The sequence below is a fragment of the Ursus americanus genome, chromosome 28, assembly GCF_024610735.1.
Source record: "Ursus americanus isolate L20-20 chromosome 28, mUrsAme1.1.p, whole genome shotgun sequence".
Classification (NCBI taxonomy): Eukaryota; Metazoa; Chordata; class Mammalia; order Carnivora; family Ursidae; genus Ursus; species Ursus americanus.
In genome coordinates, this window is record NC_142154.1 from 37,061,396 (window position 1) to 37,089,293 (window position 27,898).

A 27,898-nucleotide genomic window follows, 5' to 3' on the forward strand; every position below is an offset into this window, starting at 1 on the left:
TGACTAGAATTTCCTCAGTCCTTCTGCCCTAGAGAATGTATTTCCTGCCAGGATGGGAAATGCTGGGTTTTTGAGGGTGGAGAGCAGGTAGTCATGGGAAAAAACCGGACCATCCTTCTCCCTCAGTAGGGACTTAGGAAAAAGACTTAAACTTAGGAAAGATGCTTTCTTTGACGGCACTCTTTTAGGCTTTCTGGGGATCTCTGGGCACACTTTTTTTTTTTTTTTTTTAACTTCCTTGGGTGCAAGGGAGGCGTGAACGAGCAACTCCAGATATCTGGGCTTAACAACTATTCTTCTGTATAATTCTGGTCTCCAGACTTGCTCCTTGGCTGCATACTCACTCATACGGGCAGTGTGCCTACGAGCTTAGAGACCCACGTGTGCATGCTCACCTTCACAAACACCCTCGGATCCATTAACTCAAACACGGGCACGCAGCCACACGCAAAACTCCGCTCCCACACCTCGCATGCATCTCAGGACGGTGGCTGGCAGATGCTCTGCTAAGATCTTTACAGCCTGGTTGGTGCATGCTTTTCTACTGACGGAATCAAGAGCCAGAGGCTGCCTTGGCCGGGACCACCCCTAAAGTGGCTGATGGGCCAGACCCGTGTTAATTGACAGATCATAGGGAGAGATACTGCACATTTTGTATGCAGCAGAATAGCCATTATTTGCATATCACTCTCAGACCAAGGGTTGTGATAAAGAAGAATTAAACACTTGTCAAAATGAATTTAAAATGACAGCAACTCAGGACACCAATTTGACCTCTGTGAGTCTAGGACAAGCCAAGAAGGGGCTGTTGAGAATTCAAGCCCAGCAGGAGGGAGGTCCAGGACTTTGGGCCCAGGCAGCCCCCCTCTTCCCTCCCTCTACTGTGGCCAGTGGAGGACCATCATTCCTGCCCTTCCTCACAATGAAATCTGTTTGGGGTTTGGGTGTGTCCCCTGACCTTGAATTTCTCCACTGCCTCCCATTGCTCACTCATATGCCTCAAGTCCTGCCTCCCAGACTCATCTGCCAGTCGCTACTGCAGAGTGAGGAGTCCCTGGGCTGCGCAAACCCCATCATTAGTAAACTTATCCGATCTCTGGAGGCCTGCACTTTTTCACTCATCGGCACCAAAGTTAGGTTTATGTATGGTTCCTGATTGCAAGATTCCAGAGTTGGTATCAATAGAGAGACCTAGTCTCATCCCAGTCCAATGTGAGAGGAAGAAATAGCTGAGTGAGGCAAAGACTACCGTCTTTAAATCCCCTGCTCCTAGAACTTAGCAGATGGACTGGCTCATCATGCTGGACTCAACAGAAGACCATTTAATCATGAGTGGCCAAGATTCAAGACCTCTGAGGGTTAAAATGGGTATGTAGCTCCCAGGAGGTAATACATGTCTATTTTCCCTAAAATTCGGGCGCTCCTTGCTCATGTGTTCTCTGACATGAAACATGGAGAGTCTTCTTTGTGACATATTAATGTTATTGAGAGTTTTGACTTTCAGTTTGCTTTTCCAGTTACCAGGTCATTTGTTAGGACCCGTGTCCTTTAAATATCCGTATCGGTGAGCAGGAGAGATCGGATTATCTTTATCTTTCAGATGAGCTCAGAGAGTGACTGCCCTGGTTGGCTGGGCTAGACAGCAGGCAGAACTGGAGTCGGAACCCAGGTTACTTTTGCGTTCTCATTGTCCCTGTTGCATCTGCTATCCCAGGGCCCTGGGGGAAGCTGCCTTCCTACCCCTTCTACCTCCGGTCCACCCGAGCGCCAGAACTCTGCAGTGCAGAGAGGCCAGTCTTGTAGCTAAACGTCCCAGCCCTTGGGTGGCAGGACCACAAACCATGGAAAACCGAACCTTTGACAAGTTTGTGCAGCTTTTAGGGGATTATTTCGAAAATACACACTTGGACATGGTGGAGGAGGGTGCAGCAGAAAGAGTGGGGGTCAGAGCAGACCCCACGGCTTTGCGTCTTTCTCCGCAGCCCGGACCCACTTGACAGTCTGCTGGGTCTTCACTTCCCCAGCCCCCCAAGTCCGGGCCTGGTCCGCGGGCAGGGGGTACAGGGCAGCAGCCCGGGACGGCGCCGGCCGCTCCAGCCACAGTTCAAAGCGCAGGGGGCGCGTCCGCCGCGCAGCCGGGAATGTCCGGCCGCTTAAAGCGCTCGCCGGCTCTTTTGTTCCCCAGACCCGGCCTCCGGGGAGAGGGGCTGGGGGAGGGGACCGGGAGGGGAGGGAAGGGGGGCGGCGGGCGGAGGGAGGAGGGCGGGGCGGCGCGGGCGGTGCGAGTGCGGAGCGCGCACCCCGGGCGAGGCTGACAGATCGCCGGGGTGGGTGCAAGATGGCGCAAGCGGCGCTCCCCCTGCGCCCCCGGCGCTCCTAGGCAGGCATGTGGCCCCAGCCCGCCGCCGCCCGGGCTCGGCCCCGGCCGGAGCCCCGGCCCCGGCCCCGGCGCCGGCCCCGCGGGACGCTGTGAGCCGCCAGAGGCCCCGGAGCCGCGCGTCGCCGAGCCGAGTGGACCGAGACCCCATGGCTGCTCCGCGCGCCGCGCCGCGCCGGCTCCTGCTGCCGCTGCTGCTGCCGCTGCTGCTGCCCGTGCCGAGCGACGGTGAGCGCCCCGGGCCGCAGCGGACGGAGCTCCGGGAAGGGCGAGAAGGGAGTAGGCGGGCGCGAGGGGGCGGACCTGGGGAGAGCGGCGCGGACCTGCGGGCGGACCCGGGGCGGGAGGGACTTGTCCGAGAAGGGGAGCCGAGCGGGACGGGGCGGAGCCCGGGGAGAGGCCCCCGAGGCCGGCGGCCGGGCCGGCAGGGGGATGCTGAGGACGCGCGCGGCCCCCGAGGAGAGACTTCGGCTCAGTGCGCTGAGGCTCCAGGACTCGGGCAGGACGCAAGCCCGGACCGAGGAGCACGGAGCGCGGCAAAGCAGGAGCTAGGCGGGCGGGCGGGAGTTGGGGAGAGGGAGAAACGAGCCGGGGGCACCTCAGGGCTGAGTCCCGTCCGAGGGGGCGGGCGGGGGTGCGCGGAGCCCGGCGGTGGGCCAGAGAAGCCCGAGGCGGCCGAGACCGAACGCAGCCGACCGGGGGCCGGAGGCGGGTCCGAGGGGGCACGTCCCGGGTCTGGAGCTGGGGCTGGCACCGGGAGTGCGCGGCGGAGACCGAGGAAGAGGAGGAGGCAGAGTCCCGCGGGCCGCGCGGAGGGAGGCGGAGACCCGAGAGAGACCGCGCGAGCTGGGGAAGGGGAAGAGAAGCCGACCGAGAGGGAGCGAGCGGCGGGGACCCTCACGTGCCTGCCGGTCCCCGGAGGGTGCGCCGGCAGAGCGCCCCTGGCCCCAGGCTTGGGGGCCTGCCCGCGTTGCTGCCCAGGGCTCCGTCACCGCCACCCTGTTCCCTCAGGGGCTGTAATGGGCCCATCTCACGGGAGAGGAGCGCACATCTAGGCCCTTCCCCTCCCACCCCAGGTTCTCAGCAGACACTCGTCTAGGCGGTATTCTCTCCTCTCAGCTCCGGAGGAGCAGAATATCGCGTCCGCATCTAGGAGAAACTTTATCCTTCGACTGCTCTACCGGGGTTGGGTTGGGGGCTGAAACAGTTGAAACGCAGGGCAGGGGAAGGGTGGGTAGGGGTTTGAAAGGTTGTGACCCTCAAATGTCCTAAAATATTACATATCCCTGTGCCTGGGGGAATCGTCCGTAACCCCAGTCCCCCTCCGCCTTACTCCCCACCCACTTTCCATCTCCCCCAACCAGGGAGGGCGCTGGTCTATTGGGGGAGGGGCCAGCTCCAGGATCACTAGTTCCCTGGAAATGTGACGAGGGGTCTGTGGCTGCCCTTTCAGACCAGGTGGGTTCATTCCTCCCAGAGTGAAGTTGTAACTGGTCTGGTAAGTTGCTCGCTGGAGAAGTTGGGGACTTGGCATCACGCCTGGGATTGGAGCGCTTGTCCTTCCTGTCGGGCTTCTCCTGACTGCCGGATCACCTTCTTCCCTCTCTCTTCCTTCCCTTTCTCTTCTTCCAGCTCGGTTTTGTTCTACAGGAGCGGTGAGGTCGCTGGGGGTAAGGATTCTAGAAACCTGGCTCTTCCTGGATTTTGGGAAAGCTGAGTTGTCGCTTGGTACCCCTCAATTCTCCTTATGTCAAAGGCAAACCAATCAGCACAAACCAAAACCCAGAGCATCTTAGGGGAGAGGCAGTAGGGCTGGCCCACAGCCTAGCCTGTACCTGCTACTGGGCCCACACATCCTGCTCCCTGCCAGGCATCAGACGAGCTCTCAGATGGTTTTGCCAGCAAAAATAAGCAATGATTTCTTACTAATTCACTTTATCTTTGTTTTCATGGTCACTCTGAGTCTGTTCATCTTGTTCAACAACTCTATGACACAAGCTACGTTATGTTCCTGATTTAAACACCCAAGGACTGGGAAGCTAGGACAGGTTAAACACTTTGCCTAAGGTCACACCCTGGAAGTCTGTGAGGCTTCGGTGTTTAGTCAGAGTGATCACAGAAGTGGCAGCTGCTGTGTTAGAATCAGTCTTACTTTTGGATCTCAGATTTGTAACTATTAATTGTGACACCCTGGACACGTTGCTTCATTATCTCTGGGCTTCAGTTCCCTTATCCGTAAAAAGAGGAAATGGTACAAATAATCTCTCTCTCTGAGATGGTCTGCTGGTGGAGAACGATACTGCATAAGACAGCACTTTGTAATGCATAAAGTTCTATATATAACAGAGATTTCTATTAACATTACTGAAAGACGGGCTGGGTGCACAGATCCAGGGAACTTGGGACGCCTGTGTATGGAGTTCTTCCTGTCTGTTCAATCCACACTAACCTCTCCTTTTCCTTCCATCTCCCCTGCCCGATAGGTCTTGGCCACTCTGCCGAACTGGCATTTGCTATGGAGCCAAGTGATGATGTCGCAGTCCCTGGGCAGCCTATAGTGCTGGGCTGCAGGGTGGAGGGGACCCCTCCAGTGAGAATCACCTGGAGGAAAAATGGGGTGGAGCTGCTGGAGAGCACCCACTCCACCTTGCTGGCCAATGGGTCCCTTATGATCCATCACTTCCGGCTGGATCGGGGAGGCAGCCCCTCTGATGAGGGAGACTATGAGTGCGTGGCTCAGAACCGCTTTGGGCTGGTGGTCAGCCGGAAGGCTCGAATCCAGGCTGCAAGTAAGTGGACACCCCTTACTGTTTTTTTCCCAGGCTGGGGATCCAGGTCAGCCCAGGGGTTGGGGGCAGGGGAAGCAGTTCCCTCTTCTGCAGTCTTCTGGAGGACTCATTTCTCAGCATGGGTCATTGAGAAGTACATAGTAGTCATTTGGGGTGGTGGAATTATAGCCTGTGCTCATTGAATTGATTGGAATGTGATTCGACGAGAATATAGCCACACACGGCTGGGGGGAGAGGGAGAGAGAAAGAGGGCCAGCTCTATCAACTCTTGGGTCAGCATGTGTTAGCTTCCACGTGGCTGTACACTGTGGTCGTCCCAGTCCATTGAGCAGGATTCTTGTGTCTCAAGAAACAGCTGTCATGCTTTATGGGTGATTTAAGAGAATGTTGAAGTGTAATTTGGCTACATGCAATTTTAAATTGTGGGCTGACTTTTGAATCTTTTGGGTAGGATAATGATATTCTGAAGCTCGTCAACAATTCGTTTTACAAAAAACATGGTAGTTGAATTTCAAGGTTATCACAACGATGACATTACTCCCACTCACCTTCATGCTAATGTGACTTTTAAAACAAATTTTCAGCTTTATTGAGGTATAATTGACAATAAAATTGCAAGTGTTTAAAGTGTACCTTGTGGTGACTTGATAGCTGATGTGTTCTGCATGGGAGAGGAAGGGCCAGGCAGGGTGTTCGGTGCTAGAACAGTGCTTTGCTCACACTGATGGACCGCCAGTTGTTGTGATGAGATGATGGCTGCGTTCTGCTGCCCTGTCCTGCAAAAATTCTGTTTGTTCTCTAATTTGTGGTGTGTAAACCCGAATTCTCTGTGAATCTTGAAGGTGGCAGGCTGGCGGGGGGGCGGGGTGTGTGTCATGCTTGCGAACCGTTGCTCTTGAGAGAAGGCAAAAGTTTTAGCAAGTGGTAAGTGTTCTCTACCCCACAACTTCATACTTCTGGGGGAGTGTCCCTTAAAGACACTGCTTAAAGAGGCCACACCTTAAAGGTGTTGGTAATAATTCTATTTTTAAAAGATTTTATTTATTTATTTATTTGAGAGAGAGAGCACAAGCAGGGATGGGAGGTGGGCAGAGGCAGAGGGAGAAGCAGGCTCCCCACTGAGCAGGGAGGTGACCTGGGGCTCGATCCCAGGACTCCGAGATCATGACCCAAACCGAAGGCAGCTGCCTAACCGACTGAGCCACCCAGATGCCCGATGTAATTCCAGCTAACACTTACCAAGCCCTTGCTGTGTGCTGGGTCCCCTGCCTCAGTGTTCTGCATGAATGATTTCATTCAGTCATCACAGTGGCCCAGGCAAATAGGCAGTCTTTGCCCCCCCTTTGACAGATGAGGAAACTAAGACTTAGAGGGATCCCATGACACTGCGGTAGGCAGAGGAGCCAGACTGCAGTCTAGCAGCCGGAACCCTACCCCTCCTGCTTAACTCCTATGGCATGTCGCCACTTCCCCAGCTGATGGCCGGTGAGTTTCTTCCTGGCTCTGAGGGCATTTGCACAGTCGCTCAGAATGGCTGGTGAGTGATGAATCGTTCTGAGGCAGGAGCCCTCTCAACTGAGTTTAAGATGCCCCTTTGTTCTAAAGACGGCTGATTCAGGCCCCCATATGGAGCTCTCTGGGAGGCAGCCCTGGACCTGGAGACCGAATAACTTCTGGCTCAGCGACCCCTCACCCCCAGCCCTTGGTGGTGCCGGGAAGGCTGGTGCAGCCTCTGAGCAGATGGCCGGGTGTGAGGAAGAGAAGCGTGGACGTGGACGCAGGGTGGGGCCCCCAGGAAGATTTGCCGCGGAGAGAAATGAGATTTCTCAGGGAGAGGACCCCCACACTCTCCCCAGCTTGTGTCAACACTGGCCCCCGCATCGCCAGCCTAGAATTCTGGGAGATAAATCCCAGGTGTTTATATATAGCTAATTGTAAATGTGCTTTTCTATAAATGGTAATACCTTCAAGATGTTTGGTTTCCTTAAACTCCTACATTATAAGAAATTCAGCTGTGGGCTCTGGCTGGGGGAAGGGGGCCAGTGGGTGAGGTCAGCCTGGTTAATCCTTTGGGGTCCTGGGGACAGCTGGGGGGTTGCCTCTAAACACCACAGTCTGCTATGGCCTCTCTCTCCCCTGCAAGGCTTGTGACCCCATGGGGAAATGCTTGGATACCAAGCAACCGGGTGGCTGGATCTCCTTTTCTCACTTCACAAGCCGATGTCCCTAGAAACCTCCAAAGCTGATTAGCCGCCCGAGTTTTCTCCTTTGGTAACAACTCCCTGCCCGTGTGCCCACAGGCACCGCAGGTGTTGTGTGACATGGGAGGGTGTCGTGCTGAAAGGTGCGAGGAGTCCTCCAGAGCCCCTGCTTCTCCTGCCTGCTCCCTGGGGGCTGACAGGGAGGTGGCATGCTAAGCACCGCTCACAGACACGCGGTCCACCCAGTGGACTCGCCAGTGGGGCACACGGGGGTCCGGGTCTGTGGGGGCAGTACTGCTGGGGCATCTGAGCTCTGGGCCAGAGGCGACAGCTAGGAACGCCCCCTCTTCCATCCCAGTGGTCTCAGATGCTGTCATTGAAAGATGGCCTGACCAGGTTGGGCTACAATGCTGGCTGATTCCTTGGGGGCTTCGGTTCCCAATATCTCCTTTTTAGGACAGAGTGGCTCAGGGTCCTAAGAGTATTCATGCTTCTAGCACGTCTGGTTTCTCTGCCCTGCAGTCCCATGTGCTTATAGTTTGGAGGCTGCAAACTGAGACACTTGTTAATAATGAGACAGACCCTGGACAAGTTAACCTCTCTGTGGGCCAGTTTCCTCACCTGTGAAATGCTCATATACTCCTACCGTTGTGGGCTGGTTGTAAGGCCTGACACACCCCATGATTCGCCTAGTACACAGGAGGAACGTGGGAGCCAATACTTCATTCTTCATTTAAGGGTGATTTTACTGACATTGCCAGCAAAAGCAAACTGCCTGACTCCGTTCCAGCCCCCAGCTTTCTCCCTCACTGGGATTCGGTGAGAAGTACACCAGGGAAATCTACCAGGGAGTGGAATTATTGGAGCCAGAGAGCAACTTGTTCTGTTTTAACTCCTTCCTGGGAGGGCCTGGGGATTCTGCCAAGCCTCAGAGTATGGGCTGAAGCTGGGTTGGCCTGTGAGACCCTCTGCCATCTCTCTGGAGGGCTCCGCGGGGGGTATGTGCATCACCCGACCTGGTGGGAACAGGTGCATTGACTCATCCCTGCTCAAGTCTGTGCACCTGGACGACCCCAAAGAGGAAGGGCTTGATCTCAGGACCCTGAGAGCATGACCTGAGCCCAAACCAAGAGTCGGGTGCTCAACCCACTGCACCACCCTGGCACCCCTGAGAGAGAGAATCCTAAGTGAGCTCTGCACTGGGCTCAGTCCCACCACCCTGAGATCATGACCTGAGCTGAAGTCAAGAGTGGGACGTTTAACCGAATGACCCACCCCAGGCGCCCCAAAACTGAAATCTTAAAAAAAAAAAAAAAGATGGGTTAGATACAAGGAGGGGGGATGATTGGGGGGCCCACCCCTAGCTCCCCTCTGGCAGACGCCCTCAGCCCCTGCCCTTCACTTCCTGGTCTCAGGCCCCTTGGAGAATCAGAGCAAAGATGTATGTCATCTGGAACAGGACTTCTCCAATTCTACTGTGCCCGTGCAGTACCTGGGGAGCCTGATAAAATTCATATTTTGGGTCAGCAGGTCTAGGCCAAGGCCTGGGGGTCTGCGTGTCTCACCGGAGCCCAGGCGACGCCGACTGCTGCTGGCCCACAGGGGCTAGGGCAGAGCCCACCCCCAGCCCACGATGGCTAGCGTGGGGGTCTGCGGGCGGCACGGTGAGGTCGGTAGAATGTGGGTTGGAGCCCCAGCCCTGCCGCTCACCGGTGAGTTCCTAACCGTCCTGAGCCTTTGGGCCCTCAACTGAAAAACAGCCATAACTCCGTCAGCCAGTCGGGGCTGTTGGCGGATGAAATGAAGTGATTGGGTGTAAAAACCTGGCACGGGGGCTTGGCCTCTAGAAAATGGTCGTTAAGTAGTGGTGTCAGGGCTAGGTACTGGCCCCTCATTTAGGGCGAGGTTCAGTCTGTCTAGATGGTGGCCAGGTTCTCAAGGAGCCGGGATGCCTCCTTCCCCGCGTGGGGCTGTCCTGGCCGGGCGGGCCCCGCGGCGGCTGTGAGGGTGGACTGCAGAAGCAAATATGCCCCCCTCGATGGACTGGGGCAAGTCGCTTACCCTTTTGGGGCCTTTATTTTATATATATAATATTTTTTTAATCTTTTTAAGTTCCAATGCAAGTTGTTTACACATCACTTATTTTTTTTAAGTTTACTTATTTTTTAGTAATATCTACCCCCAACGTGGGGCTCAAACTCATCACCCCCAGATCAAGGGTTGCATGCTCTACTGACTGAGCAAGCCAGGCGCCCCTTAACCTCTCAGGGTCTTCAAAATGCAGGAAATAGTACTTACCAACAAAGAACGTTGTAAGGATTACCTGTGATAGTCTGGGTAAAGAATTTAGCACAGTGCAGGGCACCTAGGAAGGGTTCCTTGAATATTAGCATTATTCTTCTGAGAAAGGCAAAGTGCTAAGATCCTCTTGTGGCTATTCCAGGAAGACCCGCCGTGAACCCAGACTCCTAGAAAGAGGCTGGGGGTGTGGCAAGAGGGAGTCTCCTGGTGCCTCCACCGACTTCTCAGGCCCTCAGATACCCACTTCTAAAGTCCAATTCATTCTCAACCCGTCGGAGGGAAAGCGGTTTAACCAGCTACTCTGGAACCCGCTTTCAGCAGTAAGATCCGTGGTTGTGTGTCTCTGCGATCAGGGTCTGGACACAGATCTGAGGAACCAGGTCGGAGGTGGGTGGCAGGGAACCGTGGGCTGGAGCTAATGGGGAGAACAGTTTGTGTGGGGGGGTTCAGTGTCTTGAGGGGTCCCCGGAGTGTAGGGTAGGGCAGTGGGCTGTGGAGGGAAGTGGTTCCTGGCGCAGTGGCTGGGAACCCCAGAGGCCTATGTCACCTGGAGGTTGGACCCTCAGGCCTGGCATATGGAGCCCAAGCTTTTCTCTCCTCCTTGAGGGGCAGCTCAGCTGCGGTGGCCCTGAGGAAGCCTCCCCACTGCCTCTCAGACTCACATATCTCCCTCCGGAGTAGAGCAGGAAGCAGGTGTCACCGCGGACGTGTCACCGGTGTGAGGAGCGGCTGGCAGTGCGGAGACCGGCTCTCCTCGCTGGCAGCTCACCTGTGCATAACCCAGCGTCGGGCAAATGCGTGAGGGTCAGGCCCTTTTCACCTGCCGGTCCATACCCCACGCTGGCGCTCCTCTGACACTCCTGAGCAGCTGACAGGTGTGACGGAAGGGCCCCTCGCCGGACACCGGGGGTCCTGTGTCGCTCTGGGCCAGTCCCTCACGCTCTCTGGGGTTTGCGTTCCTCGTTGTAAGAGCGGTGCTTGGACTCGGGTCCTCTCTGCCCTAAGGTGGGAAGGCTTGCTTGCCATCCAGCCGTTCCTTGGGACGCGCTTGCCTTTGCGGGCCTTTTCCCGGTCTCTTCTTGCCCCTGTTTGTCCCTTAGCCGGTACCTCCCCGAAGGCCACTTAGCTTACAGCAATTTCTTCTCCCCTGTAAGGCGGGGAGTGTTTGCGGTCTGTGGCATTCAGGCTCAGCCTTCCTCTGGGCGATGGCTGCTTACATTGTTAAGTAACTGTTTTGTGGCTGGATATTCCATCTGTCTCCTCAACTCGATTTTAAGCTCCTAAAGGGCTTCTCTTTTGTATTTCCCACGTCCCCTGCCTGTGGAGCTTGGTAAAAACTAAATGAACATGTGGCCCTCCGGGTGCAAAGCTCTCTCTCTCTTGTTTCTCTTGCTGCTTCTCTTTTGCTTTCTGTGTGTGTGTGTGTGTGTGTGTGTGTGTGTGTGTGTGTGTGTGTCTCCTGGCTTTGTAATTGATAGCATAGCTCAAAGGGACAGAAGCTTGTGAGTGGGGCGGATCGGCAGGGGAATACAGCACACTCAGGGCACGGTCGTGGGGCGGCTGTTGTGCGTGTTTATCTCCAGACGGACGGAGACTCTTCCTCGCCAGATGGGGCGTGAAGCGGAGACCAAAGTGCTTGGTACCCTTCAGGCCTGGGTCTCGGGGTCTCCTGCCTTGGACTTCGTTCCCCGGCTGGGGGAGGCCCCCTGTCCCTAGCCACGCTGGCCCCGGCTGAGGGGGGAGGGCCCCACTCGCCCCCACCCGCAGGACGTGAATGTGGAAGTCGAATGCTTCTGGTTCCCACACCTTGGCTCCACTGTCGCAGGCAGCCAGCTGGCCCCTTGAACACAATGTGCAAATCTCCTCTGTTCCTGTTCCCGGCATTGTCCGTGGCCGGGCGCCTTGGCTGGGAATGTGGGCCCGTGAATAGGAGAGGCATTTGCAGCCTGCAAATGAAACAGGCCCCCAGCCCCCCTTAACCCCCTGTCCCCTCCCCACCCCCAGCGAGAAAGGACTTTTTCACTCCTGGCTTTCTTGTATTGCCTTTCTCTCTTCTCTCCAGAGTCCCTGCCGGCGTGTGTGTGTGTGTGTGTGTGTGTGTGTGTGTGTGTGTGTGTAAAAGAGAGAGAAACTTTTCACAGCAGCTTGAAGGCTGTTCTACACAGGCTTCAACAAAGTAGAATGGAACAGAAGGGCACCCAGGATGGAAAACCAAACAGCTCACTGCTGTCTTTGTGTAGACCGGACCGAGTGATTCCAAAAATGTCTGTGTCGTGTAAATCTCCGAGGGCACCCTAAGATTCTCCGGCCGTAGCCTTGTTGCAACCGGGAATGTGGAGACCGGCAGCGTGTGCGTGCTGCCACGTGGACCCGTGTGGGGGCCTGAGCAGACAGGTGTGTGCCTGAAGGAGGTGCATGGGGCCCAGGAGTGGGGTCTGTCTCTTCTCCAAGGGTTTCCCTTGGGCCTTGTGGCCAGACCGAAAGTCCAGAGTGGACGGCGCAGGCACAGGGCGAGAGGCGGTGGCAGATGATTTTTAGGTCCTGCAAGGACTGGCACTTATGCAGCCAGCTGAGGTGAGAGGAGAGGGAGACAAGCCCTAGGTCACTGGTGGAGGGTGGGGGCTTCCCTCCCGGCGTGCGGTCCTGGCCAGGGCACCTTGGGAGTCGAGGCCATACTCTTATTTATTTATGAGGCTTTGTGACTGCCCTCACATATAAGGGGAGGACAGAAGACAGATGGGCGCAGTCCCAGTGGCTTCCTGAGGAAGGTGCCTGGACACATGCTGCTGGGACCAGTGGAGGGGGAAAGGCAGGGGTTGAGCAAAGGTCTGAAGAGGGGCAAGCAGGAGGAGCTCCTGGCCAGACCCCAGACCCCAGGGAGAGGGAGGGAGTGGGGAGTATGGGCCTACTACCAGCCAGCCAGCCAGCCAGCCACCCGATTCAGGCAGGGGGAGAAAAATTTGATGCAAAGGGTTCTCCCACGCACTTTTCTCTATCTCTTCTCTGGATCTGGGTTCCCTTGACACTCTCCCACAAACTGCCCTCCACCCCTGCCTTCTTGTGAGGCCATGCTTAGCATCTTTGTCTTTATCCCTCAGCCCCTGTTTCGCATGCCCTGTCCTTTCTCCATCTCCTCTCTCTACGGTTCTCTCCCTCCTGCCTGTTTCTCCAATCATGGCAACTTCTGTGCCCACCATCCTCCGCTGTGCTGGGAGAGAGAGAGCCCTCTGAGGAGCAAAAGTAGGTGAGCTCAGGCCTGGGCACAGAGCAAAGAGATAAGAAGAGGAGAGACAGAGGGTGAGGTTCAAAGATGACCCCCACGGAAATGGTCCATGGCCTCCCCAGCTAGCGGGAGCCCCCTGGGGGCAGACCTTCCTTGGGAGGAATCTGAGAACACTGGCCCCTGCTTGGGGCCTGTCTCTGAGCCTGGACACTGACCACGGTGGGTGGTGGGGGCAGCCCCAGGCCGAGCTCTGGAATGCTGGTGTTGGGTTGCAGTACAGATGCGAGCAGTGATAATGGGCAGGAACTGGACTTTCTGGTCTGGCTGCTGCCCCAAGGCCATTGGAATGTGAGGGGGGGACCAGCGAGAGGCTCCAGGGCCTTAGGGTGGGCAGACAGAGACCAGACCACCTAAATGGAGAGGAGGGGCAGACCACCGAGAGAGAGAGAGAGAGAGAGAGAGAGAGAGAGAGAGAGAGAGGGAACCGAGTCCTTGCCCTTTCACTGAGTTGCGGGCTGCAGCAAAAGAACCCTCAAATCCCTGTCTGGCTGGGACCTTGGAGGGCTTCCCAGCCTCCAGTGGGACCACAGGCGTCCAGAGCAGTGGGACGAACTTTGGAGCTCATCTGGTCCAAGCTTCTCATTTTACAGACTTGAGAACTGAGTCCCCAAGTAGGTGACCTGCCCAAGGACACGGCTAGCTCTCCAGCCTGGGCAGGTAAGAGAGCCTCTCTGCTGCGGCATACCTCTCACCTGCCTGGTGCCTCTCCGTTGGGGAAGGGAGGGATCTTTTGTCTGCTCCCAGCACCGGCACCGAGGGGAAGCCGCTACAATGGACACATCCTTCTGTTCTTGCGCCCTGCCCTGCCCTGCCCCAGGCTTTATTCGTGGCCGCAGTTCTAGATGTGAGTGTTGACCGGGGAGCGCTGAGTGTGGGCTCCTGATGTCCACGGCCTGTTTCAGAGGGCCTCCAAGCTTTCAAAGCACGTTGGATGCTGAGCCTTGTGATTCGAAGTCCACATATGTCCTGGCACTTGCCCTGAACTAACTCGTTGAAGTCTTCCTAGTAATATGGGGCGGTGCTGTCCTAAGCCCCTGATGTGTTAATTTACTAAATTCCCACAACATTTCCATTAATAGGTATTACTAGCCCTATTTTACAGATGAGTAAACAGAAGCCCAGAACGGTTAATTAACTTGCCCAAGGGCACACAGTGTGAGCAGGGAAGCTGGGATTTAAACCCAGGTCGGCCTGACCCAAAGTTCAATGGCCTGAGGGTCTTTAGAGGGGGCTAGAGTCCCTTGAGAACATAATCAGAATTAATGCCTCAGAAACAGAGCTGGGTACCTTGGCGCGTACTGGGTGGAGATGAGGAGTGTCGGGAGCACAGCCTTGAACCCTGGCCAGAGTGGGAGCCACTTCCAGCTGGGCCAGGCTGGGCTACATGCCACCCCCACCCCAAGCCTCTGCCGGAGCCCACAGTGTGGAGGGCCGGTTCAGCGGGGAGGCTCTGCACTGAGAAGGCTTGCCTTACTCTGAGTGCAGGATACAGGTTCCTGGCAGGAAAGGAAGCTGAGAGGTGCTGGGGCTGCTGGCGGTGGAGGTGGGAGCTGCTTCTTCCCGAGGAGGAAAGACAAGTTCCCCTCCCCCGTGGGGCCCCCTCAGCCCCCTTTCCCTTTCTTGTTTCCGCATAATGACGCTGATTGCTCCACATCTGTCATAATTACTCTTTGTTTGAAAATTCAGAACAAATCACAGGAGAGGAACTGGTGTGGCTAGAGAAGGATCCTTTTCCCCAGGGGTCCTGTTGGGGGGGGGGAGGAGTAAAGAAGAGCCATAATCAGCCTACCGAGCCAGGCTGCTGATTGTCCTTGTGCCGTCCCCTTGCCTGGGCAAGGTGGCCTAAGGCCTCCTGGAGTTGGATGCCTCTCTCCCACAACCCAAGGCTGTGGTCCCTGCCTGCTGGGGTGGCTGGGAGAATCTGCCCCCACCCCAACCTGGAGGAGGGGTCTGCGTTTGGGCCCCTGCCCTCCTGGCCCCACTGAACAATGGGTTGTATGGCAGGCTTCACAAGCAGCCGGCTTCTTGGTAACCTGAGCAGCCCAGCAGGGAGGGGCAGGCCGTGCCTGCTAGAAGGGTGCAGGGGGCCTTACTGGCAAGGGCAGGGGGACAGTTCTTGCTGGGGTCCTTGGATCAGGGCGGGCATTGGGTCTTGGGGTGACAGCCAGAAACAGGGGACCTGTACTTCTGGGAAGCACGAAACACATCCTCTTGGGATCCCTCAGCATCCCTGGGTGCTCAGGGCGTCCTCATAGTCGCTCCCCAGCAACCTGACCTCTGCTGCGAGTCTCCATTCCCGCCCCCATGCCCAGCCTGAAGGCTCTTGGTTTGGGGAGGCTGATAACTCCTGGGGCATGTGCTCTGGCCTGTGGCCCTGCCTGCCATGGACATGCGTCCATGTCCCCCTCCCAACCTAGCCCCTTCCCACCTGGGATTGTGTCTGCAAAGCCTCTCCACAATTTTGTGGGGGAGAAATCAAGGACAACCTGGAATGTATCCGCAGACCCCACCTGTAATAAAACCCCACTTGCTCTTGTCATGGGACGGTGGTGGGACTGCAGACACCCTTAAGGAGGAGGAGCCCCTGCAGGATGCAGATAGACTTGCACTGAGGATCAGCTCTGGGTTCAAGAGTCTGTGCCCCCTGAAAGCTGCTGAGCCTCAGTCTGTCTTTGTGGGACAGGAGGGAGCACTGCCCTGCCTGGCCTTTGAAGGGGAGAGAATGAGTAGGATTCAGGCATTTGTGGGGTGTTGGGGCCTACTCCCCCCACCCCTTGGCCACCAAAGGAGGCACCCTTTATTATGGCTTTAGTGGGCTTTGGCGTCAGCAGGGCAGGAAGCTGGAGGGAGGAGACCTGAAGACAGGGCCCCACCCAAGGTGCCTGGCTTGGACTGGCTTGGAGGGGACACCTCCTGCCGCCCCACCACTACTGCGGGTCGGGGATTGACTCGGACACCATCATGCTTACTTCGGTGCCCTCCCCGGATCCCACCTCTAGCTTTTGCAGTGTATATGTTCAGCTCACCCGTGTGTGACTTTGGACCTGTCAGTTCACCTTGGTCTCAGTTTCCTCATAGGTGGGAGGTAGTGTGAAAAGCACCAGATTAAAAAATTCCCCAAGTGCCTTCTTACTTCTAAGGTTCGGAGACACTGACTCGATTTTGTCTTGCACAGCGTCCCTCCTCCCAGCCCTTCCCCTCGGCGCCCCCCTCCAGGCTCGCTCCAGCTCTCTCCTCCAGCTCCCTCTCTCTCGGGCTCTCCTGGCGCGCTGGCCTTGGCCTCCTCCTTTTTTAAATGCCAGGATCCAAATTTGGCAGAACAGCTCCCGGGTCGCACGCACCCGCTTTTGCTCCCTCGCTCCCGGCCGGCCGTGCAAGTGTCCCGAATTGCGGGACTGCGGGACTGCGTTCGGGGGCGCGCGCTCCAGGAGCCCGGCTGCCCGGGGAAGCCCGGCGGCGCGCAGGGACTGGCTCCCTGGCCCGGGCCGAGGGCGGTGTCACCGGAGCGGCCGCGGGAGGAGGGACGACCCGCCCCCGGCCCGGAGCGCGGCAGCCTCTCGCCCAGGCCGGGGTCTAGGGGGGCCGGGCGGGCGGCAGAATCAATGTGCATTCAATTAACCCCGCGCCGCGCAGTCGCTGGCTGCTGAGGCTCCGCGCCCGATGTGTCTGTGTGGGTGTGACGGAGGACGGGTGTGAGTGTGCAAGTGTGCGAGCGGACGTTGTCTGTGAGTGTGCGGGTGTTCTCTTCCTGGACTCGGTGCCTAGGGGGCACTACCCCCCTGGGCGGCGGCGGCCAGGGTGGGAAGGGACATTTTCCCTGGGAACCTAGGAGCTCGAGCCTGTCGACCTGGAGCCTGCAGCTGGTCTGGGGCCCGAAGATGGAGCAGGAGAGCGGAGGGCTGGAGGTCCCACCCCCTCCTCCCCATTGGCTTGGGGTGTAAGCCGGGGATTTCTGACACAGGGCCGGAGCTAAAGTTTGTGGGCCGATCTTTAAACAGGCCAGCTCTAGGAGGGAAAGGAAGCAGAGAGGGTCCGAGAGCCTTTACGGAAGGGCAGGATTGAACATCAGGATGGGTGCTTGGGGGTGTTCTCACCCCAGGGCAGACAGGAGTGGGGGATGGGGGAGCTCTCCAGGCGTTGCTCATTCACCCTGATTCTCCTTTCCTGTTCCTCAGCCTCCTGCCCATGTTTGTCATATCGCTGCAGCGGAAATAGGCCCAGAAGAGGGGGCCTTGCCCCCAAGTCTTGGGTATACAGAGCTGGGACAGAGGGGTCTGATGTTCTTTCCAACATGCTGATTGGCATAATGGGATTTGGGCTCTAACTCAGAGCCAGGATCTTAGGGAATTGAAATCCAGTCTTTGGCTCGTGACAAACAATTCTCGGATCTTTTTCTGCCATCTTCACATCTGGTTTGTTTTTTCCTCATCCCTTTTTGGGTTATTGTTTGTCCCCTTACATCCTGGCTTATCTGGAACATCCCCCTCTTTCTGCAGTGATTCCTTTCACCCTAATTTTTTGAGGTCTCTTAAAATTGTACTTTAAACCTCAAGCACCTCAGAGAAGCTCTAATTTAGTCTCCCTTGCAGATTGGGTTAGAATATTCTTGACTCCGTGGTGTCAGATCACCAGTAATATCACCTAAAATGAGCCTGACGATTGAGCCTACTTGATATTCCTGCTCTCCTGTGTTTCTGGTTTTGCTTCTCAAATCAGTCATTTTCCCATCAAACTGTGACAAAAATCAAGATCATTGCAAGCGAGCCGGGAAGTGTAACGTTGATGAGATCAAGGCTTTCCTGAAATGAAATGATGTAGCTTTTATTACACCAATTAAAGAAGCATTCAGGGGGCTGTATGCTCAGCTTCGTTTTTGGGGGTGGGGCGAATCTGGAGACACGGTCCTTTCTGGGACAATGAATATATAGTTTGTCCCTCCCCACTGGTCTGCAAACCCTTTGGGGTGAGGGGCTAGCTTAGCCCCTCTGAGCATCCTCGGTGCTGGGCACAGTACTTGGCCTGGAGTTGATGCCTGAGGAGCGTGAGAGAAGGGGGAGCCATGGGTACGTGAAACAGGAAGCTAGGAATACCTCCTGCCTGCTGGGGGCTCCTCCTCTGGGGCCCAACAGCCTGGGTTGGAGAAAGGCAGACAAAGTTATGTCAGAAATTATTCCTCAAGGGCCTACAGGTGTGGCTTTACCTACGCCATTCTCAGCTAGCTTCTGACCCTACTGTCCCGAGCAGAGAGTGGTCCCGCCTGCATCTAACTGTATCCTGTGTCTCCCATCCCAGCCTCTTCTAGTCTTAAAGGGCACCCCTCTCTCCCTATTCTGTTCCCTTCCTCGAAACATCCTACTTCCCAGGTCCCGCAGCTGGCCACCTCCAGGAGGGGAGGGAATCAGCTGAGCCACAGGAGCTCCTCCTTAGTGCTGAGTTGGAAGGGCTTGGCCTGGCAAGTTCAGACCTCGGTCTTGCCAGCACAGGAGAGATGACTGTTGGTACTCGGGCACCTCGGGGTGGGACACCCTCCCAGGCAAGCTGGAGAAAGTCCCAGAATCCCAGACCAGTGGCCTCACCCCCAAAAGTGCTAACAGGCCAGGCCAGTTTCCATGCCAACAAGCATCCCTCTGCCCTCCGGCTTCCTGTGACCCAATTGGAAGCGCTATCCCTGTATGTCCGTGCCAGCCTTCATGTTATCTTAAAAAGTCATATCATGATAACAAAGCCTGCCGTGGATATTCACATGTTGCTGTGGGAATGGATAAGGGGGGGGGAGCACACCATCATTATTATACTCATTATCTTCCTGTCGGAATTCTCACCCATGGAGCATTTTTAAAACTTGCTTATGGTGTTCAGTTTGGGGAAGGAAGAGACATGAAGAGAAATAGGCTTCTTTTAAAACCACTTTTCAGTTAAAAGTAGTGAGTCTCTAATTTGGGCCTGGAGGCTCCTCTTGGTTTTGAATAGTGGATCATTTTCCAAAGTACAATTTTTCTGGGGATTAGACATTCAGGCACCCTTACTGAAATCTGGGCAAACCATAAGGCACACATATAGTAATAATTATGTTTGTAGCTTCTGTTCGAATGGTCATTTTAGTCTTTCAAAATGAAGCTGGTAGCCTGCATGGCATTAGAATGATTGTTGTCTGCTACTAACCACCTTTTTTTTTTTCCAATTTTTTAATTCCAGTTAGTTAACTGCTACTAACTACCTTTTGTTTCCTTGGATAAATCCTTTTCTCCTCTAGATCAGGGGACTTTAAGCATCATTCCTTAGAGACCTTGGGTCTGTGGAGGGGGCACAGGGGCTGGAGATGGGGAAAGAGGGAGGCCGGGTTGGAGGGGCTCCAGGCCTCCCACATTTACCCCATCCACAGCAGCTCTGCTTTATCTTTTTGTTTTGTTTTGTTGTTCTCTAAACCAATTAACTAGGCAGATCAACTAACTAGGCAGATTGGCCTAAGCAGGGAGTAAATTCAACCCCAGCAGGTGCTGTGATGCCTAGCAAGTTTAAGGTTCTAGAGCCTTAGGCAAAAAAAAAAAAAAAAGAAAAGAAAGAAAGAAAAAGACTCTAAGATAAAGATTCAGGAGAATTATAAAGAAAAACACATTATGACCACATCTGAGGGTAGGACCAGGGTTAGATTAGACCTTGATTCAGGATTGAGTCAGAACAACAGTGAGCTATACCTAGAATTTCCTCTCCTTAACAGCTAATGCTTGTTACCATTAAATATGGTTGGTTGGTCAGAGCAAGGCAGAATTTTGGCTCAACAAGTGTTTTCCATTCTTTAATTTTATTCTCCAATAAAGGGGTGAACGGGTAGGTAGATGGTTGGTCCTGCTTAAGAGTCTGGCTGTGGGCTGCCTATAACAGGTTCATAATCTAGCTGTGATCACTCAGAGAAGACTGCAGCCTCAGAAAGAGCCCACGGTGTGCGTCCGATCAGTGGTGCTAAGGCTACTGGGTCAGCCCAACAGCCTACGGTTGATCAGAGCAACAGACCAGACCCTTTTATCATTTGATAAGCCTGATAGGGCCTTGGAACATGTGTATAACATGCTTCCTTTAGGCAGAAAGAATCTAAGAGTCCCTCAGAAGGGATTAGGAGGTGCGTGCTTCCAGGAAAAGGATATATGGAATTGAGGGGTATTAAAGCCGCTCAATGCTCAAACCAACAAATCTCAAGGAGCGTCTGTCTTGTGCCTACCTGCCTCTGAGCCAAGGGCTCAGGCATAGAAAGATAAGACCCTTCCTGATGTTGAAGGCTGTAATCTCCTGCTCCTTCCCCCTCTAAAAAACACAAAACAAAATAAAACAAAGCCCCGGCCTTATTTGGTGGTGAGGATAAAGAGAAGGCCGCCTGCTAGAGCCCACAGGATCTACTGAGTGCATCAGGAGTGTGTTCATCAGCTTGTCCATCTGCCCGGCCATTGCCTTTCGTTCTGATTTCCAAGCTGAGCTACCTTACATCCTCGTGCTTAAAAGGTGGGGGGAGTTTGCCCGGGCCAAGTAGGGTTTCTGATGCTGAGCTCGGGTTCCACAGGCCTGTGGTTGGAGATACAGGCTTACCCATCAGCCCACCCCCTCCTTAGAACAGTGGGCTCAGTGCCTGGGGCACCCCATCCTGACCCTCTATAATTCGGACCTCCCCTTTCCAAACGTTCCCCTCTTCCTCCCTGGGGAGGCCAGCCCCTCCATCGGTCCAGGCTCGCCCCAGCTCATCTTCCTTCCCCTTCTTTCCCGGGTCTTCCTCTCCTGCCTTCTGTACTCGTCTCTCCCACCATCCCCCGAACTTCCCCAGCCCCGTGGGTTGGTGGCACACAGCTGCGGCTCCCGCGCCAATTGTCTCTCGTGTTCCCAACATCTCGTCAGGCTGGTGCGCGCAGGGCCCGGCTTGGTTTTCGGAGTGGACAGCGCTGGGCGAGCCCAGTAGGCGCCCTAGGAACCCGCGGGTGGAGAAGGCAGGTGAGGAGCGGGTGGTGGGGCCGGAGGGAGCCCGGGGCGGTGGCGCCAGCACGGCTTCCTCAGTTTCCCCGGGCCGCGGGGGCCGGGCCCAGCTGGGGAATTTGCGCCGCGGGGGGGAGGGGGCGGCGGGAAATGGTGCCTCGCTCGCCCCAGCGACATCAAACCCTCGTTTGGCGTGTGAGGACAATGGCTGTCTTATTTTCTCCATTCGCCGCGCACAATGCCGGATTCTCTCATTCACCCGCGGCGGTGCGAGCGAGGTAATTAGCCAGCGCCATTCAGCGCGGACACTACCGCTATGCGGGGGGGCGAGGGCGCCCGCCCCGCGGGGATTAGCGGCGGGTCGGGGTGTGCAGCTGCGGCCACTTCAAAGGGGCCCGGCGGCCCGGCCGGCTGTGGGAACCGGCGCTGCCTCCCTCGGGAGCCGCCCGCCCGCCCGCCCGGCGCTCAGGACCCCGCGCTCCTCTCCCGGCCCGGCCTGCGCCCGCCGCCCGCCGCCCGCGGGCCCCGGCTGCCCGCGCCCCGAGCTCGGCGGCCGCTGTCGCTCCCCATCACACTGCCACTTTCATCACGACCTCGAGGGCTTCTTTCTTTCGAGCCCCGGGAGTCAGAGGGCACCGGGGCAGGGGGGGGGGACGGGTGAGGAGCGAGGGGGATGGGAGCTTGACACAAAGCGCTGACCTCCGAGGAGAGGAGCAGATGGTCCCACTTACTCCTGCCGCCGAGAGAGCGGCTCTCAGGGCCCCAGGCTCTGGGCGCTGACCCCGCCCGCCGTCCCGGGGACTGAGCCGGGGGCCCTGCGGGGGCCGGGCTCCCGCACGCTCGTCTACCCGCCCGCCGCCCACTCTGAGCCTCGTGGCACCGCAGTCACGCCGCCTGGACCAGCCGGCCTCTCGCGAAGCTGGGCCGGGGGGGTGGGGGAGGACACGGCGAGGCTGGGATGCTGGAGCCTTAGGGAAGATCAGATTCTCAAGAACCTGCCAGACCAGGGGTTCCCAATCCGGGCTGTGCATTTGAGACACCCTGGTGAGCTTTAATAGAGATACAGATCCCTGAACACTGCACCTGACCAAAGACTGAATCTCTGGCAGTGGAGTCCAGATATCTGCATTGTTACCTGGCCTCCTAAATTATTCTGCGACACAGCCAAGTGTGAGAACGGTGGCCCAGTCTAACTGCTTCATTTTCATTGCAGAAGTTGAGACTCTGGTAGAGGAGTAACTTGCCCCAAAACAGACATTGAATGATTTGTGGTGGGGTGGGGACTTGCGGGGAAGAGAGGATGATGGGGAAGGAACCCCCAAACCATAGGACCCTTAAAGTCAACATTCAGGAAACAATTTGTGGGGAATCACTATTTACCTAGTGTTCGTTCTAGGTACTCGAGGTAGAAAGGCACAGCGGACTGTTCTCTGCCGGTAAGGGACTTCTAGGCTAGAAGGTAAATTGATGTGTGAACCGTGGGCTCTAATACAGGTTAGGACAAGGAGAGAGGCACAGTTCATTCTGCCTCCTTTGGGAGATGTGGAGGATGGGGGTTCTGCTAGAGAAAGGAGCAAAATGTTCCGGGCACAGGGGACAGCAGAAATAAAGAAATGGAAGTGTGAGCATCTATCTGTCATATTCCAGAGAAGGCAAACTTGTCTCCCCGGTCAGAGTACAAACCACCCAAAGGCAGAATTAGCCGGCTCTTGAGGCTAGAAAGATGAAACCAGATCTAATAATGCAGACCTCGAATGCCATCCCAAGGACGGTGCTTTGATTCAAGGCAATGGAGAACCACCAGAGTTGTTTAATGATCATATTAGATGGTTAGGAAGATTAATTATGGCCTTGGGATGGGGGAAGAAGAGGGAGAGAGGACTGCAAGTGGGAAGGCTGGAGGGGGGAAGCTATGACAGAAACACCTGAAGTAACAAGAGCCTAAGCCAAGGCAGTGGGATGCAGAAGAGACAATACATCGGGATTTAGTGACCAGTTGGTCGGGGGGGGGGGGGGAGTAGGGAGAAGGATGGGGTGATGACCGCTTGGTTTGTCTGTAGCCTGGGCAGCCGGGCGTGTGATGATGAGTAAGAGAGGGAGAGGAAGAGCTTAGGGGTGGGTGTGGTGACTCCTCTGAATTTATGGGAAAGCTTTTGAAACCCTCTATGGAAGATGGTTGCTAGGGCTTTGGGAGACCTCTGACAACTAGAGGGCAAGTAAGTCTATTTCCAAGAGTTGGCAGCCCCATATCAACCAGGAAACTCTGGTATCCTCTTATGGAATGTACTTCTCCCTCTGTCCCCAGACAGATGAGGCTGATTCTGGAATATTGTTGGGGTGGGGGAACTGCAGGCCTTAATCTATTGTGGTTTGGTGTTGAGCCCCCAGGGATTCTGTAGAGGCCATGAAACAAAAACAACACCAGATCAAGGTTTGAGAATAGGAGAGGGTCCTTTCATGGAAGCAGAGGGGACTACTTTACCCAGTTATCCTAGAATCTTAATGTCGGTATGGACCTTAGAGATTATCTTGTCTGCCCTGCCCCACTTACAGGGTGGGAACTGAAAGGCCACATAGGGAGTCTGTGACAGAGGCGGGCATGATCCCAGGTCACCTGTCCATTACCGGACCCCTGCAGTCTTAGTCCCTACATATCCTAATATATGACTCTGGAAATGTGGGGGAAGTATCTGTTTTTGTTGAGTTGTCCTCATGGTCATGTGAAAGCAATTTACTTAATAGCTCCAGCCTGGGCCGCTTAACCAGACGCCCTTCCGGGAGGTGAGAGAGATCCGGTGTCTTGACCAGAACGACGGGAAGTTAAGGATGTTGTGGGCCTGGCCAGGTTGACACAAGGAAGATTGGTGACCCTGACACGGGCAGAGACGTGCAGTCTCTGGAGAGGGGCTCTGCTAGGCCTGGACATTCTCAAGTCTAAGGCAGAGAGGGATTCCCCAGTCGGCTCCCGGCCCGGCCCCTGTCCCCCTGGCTGGCGTGCTTGGAAGCAAATGTGCCTCCAAGATTGACGCTGGGTGAGCCTTCACAACTGTCCGACTCAACTCCCTCATGTTACAGAGAAGGAGACAGAGGCCGGAGAGGGGCTTTGGCTTGATCACGATCATACATCCGGTTAGGAAAGGGACCATCTCACAACTACCCCTCCCTTGAGCACTTCCTCCTCCCCCGCTGTTCAACCCACAGAAGCCACTGGTATTTCACAGGGCTTTGCCCTCCCGCCCCAAACCAGGAAAATAGAATACTCCTCTGTTTTATAAGGTGCATCGGACAGCCGGCGTAGCCCTGCTGGCCGCACGGTCTCCAGACTGGGTGTCCTGGACTGCTGGTTTGGAAATGCTCAGGGAAGCGCTGTCCTGGGTCCAGCAGCTGGCTTGTTTATACACTTGTGTTCGTAGAACTCAGGAGATGTTGGGCTCAGGGAACTTCAGTGGGGCGATAACACCATCTTACCAGGTGCTCATCTGCCTTAGGGGCACTCAAGCCCTGGGGGGTTCCTTCTCTGCCGTGGGGTGTCTCTGACCTTGCGTCGGCCTGTGCGCCTAAGGCTTTGAGAATAGGAGGATGTTGTGTTTTTCTGTGAGCCCGTATGCAGGTGTCCTCAGTCCTGTCTAAGCAGCATTTGAATACCGGTGCCCACCCCATCCCACCGGAGTCGTGATGCAGGGAAAGAGCCCCGGCTGTGGAGCTAGACAGCTCGAAGTTCGAACGCTTGCCGTAACGTTGGTCACTGGCTGTGTCACATAACCTCCCTGCGCCCCGGAGGGGCAGCGGTCCCCACTTGCTGGGGTTATGCCGATGTCACATGTGACCTTTGGCCACCAGTGGCTTCCGCAGGGCAGTTACTACTGGGATAGTACCCGGGATCCTGGCCCTGTGCTCTCACCCTCCTGATATTTCTTAGGAACTCGGGGGGAGGGGGGGACCGCTAAGGACGGGGCCTGGGGGATGGGAGGCATTTGCTCCTGGGGTGCCAGAGCACCCTCTCGAACCCATTAGCAGTCAGTAAGTATCTGTCGAATGAATGCTTCGAGTGGGCTCAGTGGGTTTGCTATGTAAACACAATAGGTGACTCTTTCCCACACGCCAAACCGGGACACATCCTCTGACTCCTTGCCTGACATATGGGATGAAACCAGGGCAAAATATTTGAAATGTTTTTGAAAACCTAGCAGTGGGGCAGGTAGGGTGGTCACAGGGGTCCCTGAATGTGTAAGGGGCCACCAAGGAGAGCAGTAGGCACCCCGCCCTGTGGCACGTCCCCCAGGCCGCAGAAGGCAGGTGTGCTGACTGTCCCCCCACCAGAGGCTGGTGGGTGCAGAGAGGAGGAGCTCATGGCTTGATCTGGAGGAAGACCTGGAGCCCCCGAATTATGGGCAGAATCATTAAAAGTAGGGCTTTGAGAGGTTTTATTCTTCTTGGGTCATAAAAAGCCCAGCCCAGAGGTTCAGAGAAGCCCCAGATTGCCTCCCCTGCAGCTGTGCCTCGGGCCTTAGCGTCCACTGGAATCAAAGATCAGGCCATAAAGGTTCGATGCTGGCCAGCCCTACAGCGGGCCAGCAGCTGGGCAAGGACTTTCCCAAGCTGAGGCTGGCCTCCCACTGCCCCCCACCTCGCCCCAACCAGGCCCCCATTTGTCAGAGATGGCTGCCAGGAGGGAGGGGAGCGATGTGGATTTATGGCTGCTGACTTGAAAGACAAAGTTGCCTTTTGTGTTAGAATTGGGGCTGGGGGGCGTGGTGAGCTGTTGTTGGTGTGGGAGGGGCTGGGGTTCGGGGCTGAGGCAGGGGGTAAGGGGCTTGAGGAGGCGAGGAGGCAGACAAAGGGATCCAGAGGCTTCTCAGAGCAGGGTCACTGGGCAAAGTCCTAGAGGAATCAATCACCCCCCAGTGAAGCCGAGCACGGCCTCCGAGACATTGCCGTCCTCTGCGGCTGTGTGTAAGCAGACACTCCACCCACATCCACCCAACACCCAACCCCGGGAGCGCCCCCAGCCCCAAAACCTACTCTGTGGATTCAGAACCTTAACTGGACTCTCAGACTTCCCTTTGGAGGCTCAGAGAAGTACATGCAGGTCTTCTAAGTTCATGCTCTCTCCCACCCCAAATGGCAACGGATAATCGATGTGGGGGGTTCTTCCCTAACAGAGCCAAAGTCAGGAGAAATGTGGGGACTGAGATAGGAGGGAGACAGGGACAGCGTGCTGGGGAAGGTGAGCCTGGGCCAGATAACCCCGAGGACAAGACCAAGATCCCACTGGGGGTTGTAGCAAAACCCCAGGACTCAAGGTTCTCTGCCACCACCTCCCTCCTTCCTGCGTGAGTTTAGAGATAGGACATTTACAAGTGCTTTGAGGAGTTTAAAGAGCATTTGAGGTAGGACTTGGCTGGCCTCCTTGCCCTCCAGGGGTCACTCTGCCTGGTGGGTCTGGGCGGGGGCCAGAGTAGCCCTCGGGTGCCCGAGTTCAGCAGGTGCTTTCACTACACCTCAGAGAGCCACATCCATCCCCCGGAATGAGCCTGGCCAATAAAGACTTGAGTTTATGGGCTTCATAAACATTTTACTAGAGAAATCAAGGCCTCAATTACCCAATGGCCTCTTCCAGCTGACAGCTCGCCTATTGGGGCCTCTGTGAAGCCCCAGGCACCAGTGAGACAGGAGAAGCCGAGCTTGGTTTATACCTGGCTGCCCCCTCCCCTGGCACGGACGCCCCCTCACCATTCAGGCCTTGCGGATTCTGTCTTTATTCACTTCTCTAAAGGGCTTGCAGTCTTCCCACTAACTCTCTGGGCTTTAGCCTCTCTGAGGGAAGAGGGCCACCCCATTGCAGAAGACAGCTTCAACTCCCTCTCCGCACAAGCCTACTGTCCTCTTCCGTAACTTCTCGGCTCCCTTTAACTCAAGATTCCACTACTTTCCCTCGGCACCCGCTAGCAAGGATTACTCTGTGCGAAGCACTCTGCAGACATACCTCATTGGGTCCCCTAGCACGGCGGCTGACAACGTGAGCTGCTACCCTCCCTAGTTTATAAGTGACAAAGTCGAGGCTCTGGGAGGTGAAGTAACTTGCCCAAGGTCACACAGCTGAGAGTGGTGGTGTTGAGTTTTGAATGTGGCTCTGTAGGACTCCAGAGCCCGTACCATTTACTGTCCCACTACCTCAAAAAGCTCTCAGCAAGCATTTCCCCACTAGCAGCTGACGTCTTGCTGTGTAAGGCCTTCTCCGCTTACAGCGGGCTAGCCCTAGGCTATGATCAAATATGGGCCTTGTCCGCAGTCTGAGTCCACGGGACCGAGAGCGGAGGCCGTGCTAGGGCAGGAGCGATGCCAGCCTAGTGCTGCAGGTGGTGAGGAAGGGGGGTGGCAGCTGGGGCAGCCAGCAGGAAGGCAGCTCGGGGTCTGAGGCCTCGTTTTGGATTTAGATCAGCATTGTCCAGTAGAATTTTCTGTGATGATGCAAATATCCTATTGGGGCATATCCTATTGGTGCCGCCCCCCCCCCTTAATGTAGCCAGTAGCCACTTGTGGCTCTTAAGCGCTTGAAAGGTAGCTGGTAAGTCAGAGGAACTGAATTTTTTGATTTGATATAATTTTAACTTAAATGGCCATATGCCGCTGGTGCTACCACACTGGACGGCACACGGATACTCACCGCGGCTGACGGCTGAAATCTGCTCAAGGTCCTCCGCTGATAAAAGGCTCAGACCGGCCCCAAGGGGCTCTGGCCCTTTCTAGATGCCCTACTCTAAGGGGGCCTTGCGCACCTAGACCCTGGCTAGAGGAGGGTCTCTGGGCCCAAGGCATCGGAACGTCCTTTCATATCACAAGTGGCTGAAGGAGTGAAGGGTGTTTTGCTTCTGAAGATGTTTCTCAGGGAGCAACCCTGACCTCAAGTATTTGTTTTTTTGTTTTTTTGTTTTTTTTAAAGATTTTATTTATTTATTTGACAGAGATAGAGACAGCCAGTGAGAGAGGG

The 27,898-nt window shown here is 55.8% G+C and overlaps 1 protein-coding gene across 2 annotated transcripts in view; it reads left to right on the forward strand.

Annotated features, from left to right (window-relative positions):
* The first annotated feature begins 2,970 nt into the window (after positions 1 to 2,970).
* The window catches only part of IGDCC3 (immunoglobulin superfamily DCC subclass member 3), a 38,451-nt gene continuing 13,523 nt past the window's right edge, over positions 2,971 to 27,898 (forward strand). For both annotated transcript variants that reach the window (XM_045810740.2, XM_045810742.2), the window contains exon 1: positions 2,971 to 5,166. In XM_045810740.2, coding sequence (XP_045666696.2) covers positions 4,893 to 5,166 — 274 coding nt within the window. In that variant the 5' untranslated portion in view covers positions 2,971 to 4,892. The remainder of the gene's footprint in view (positions 5,167 to 27,898) is intronic.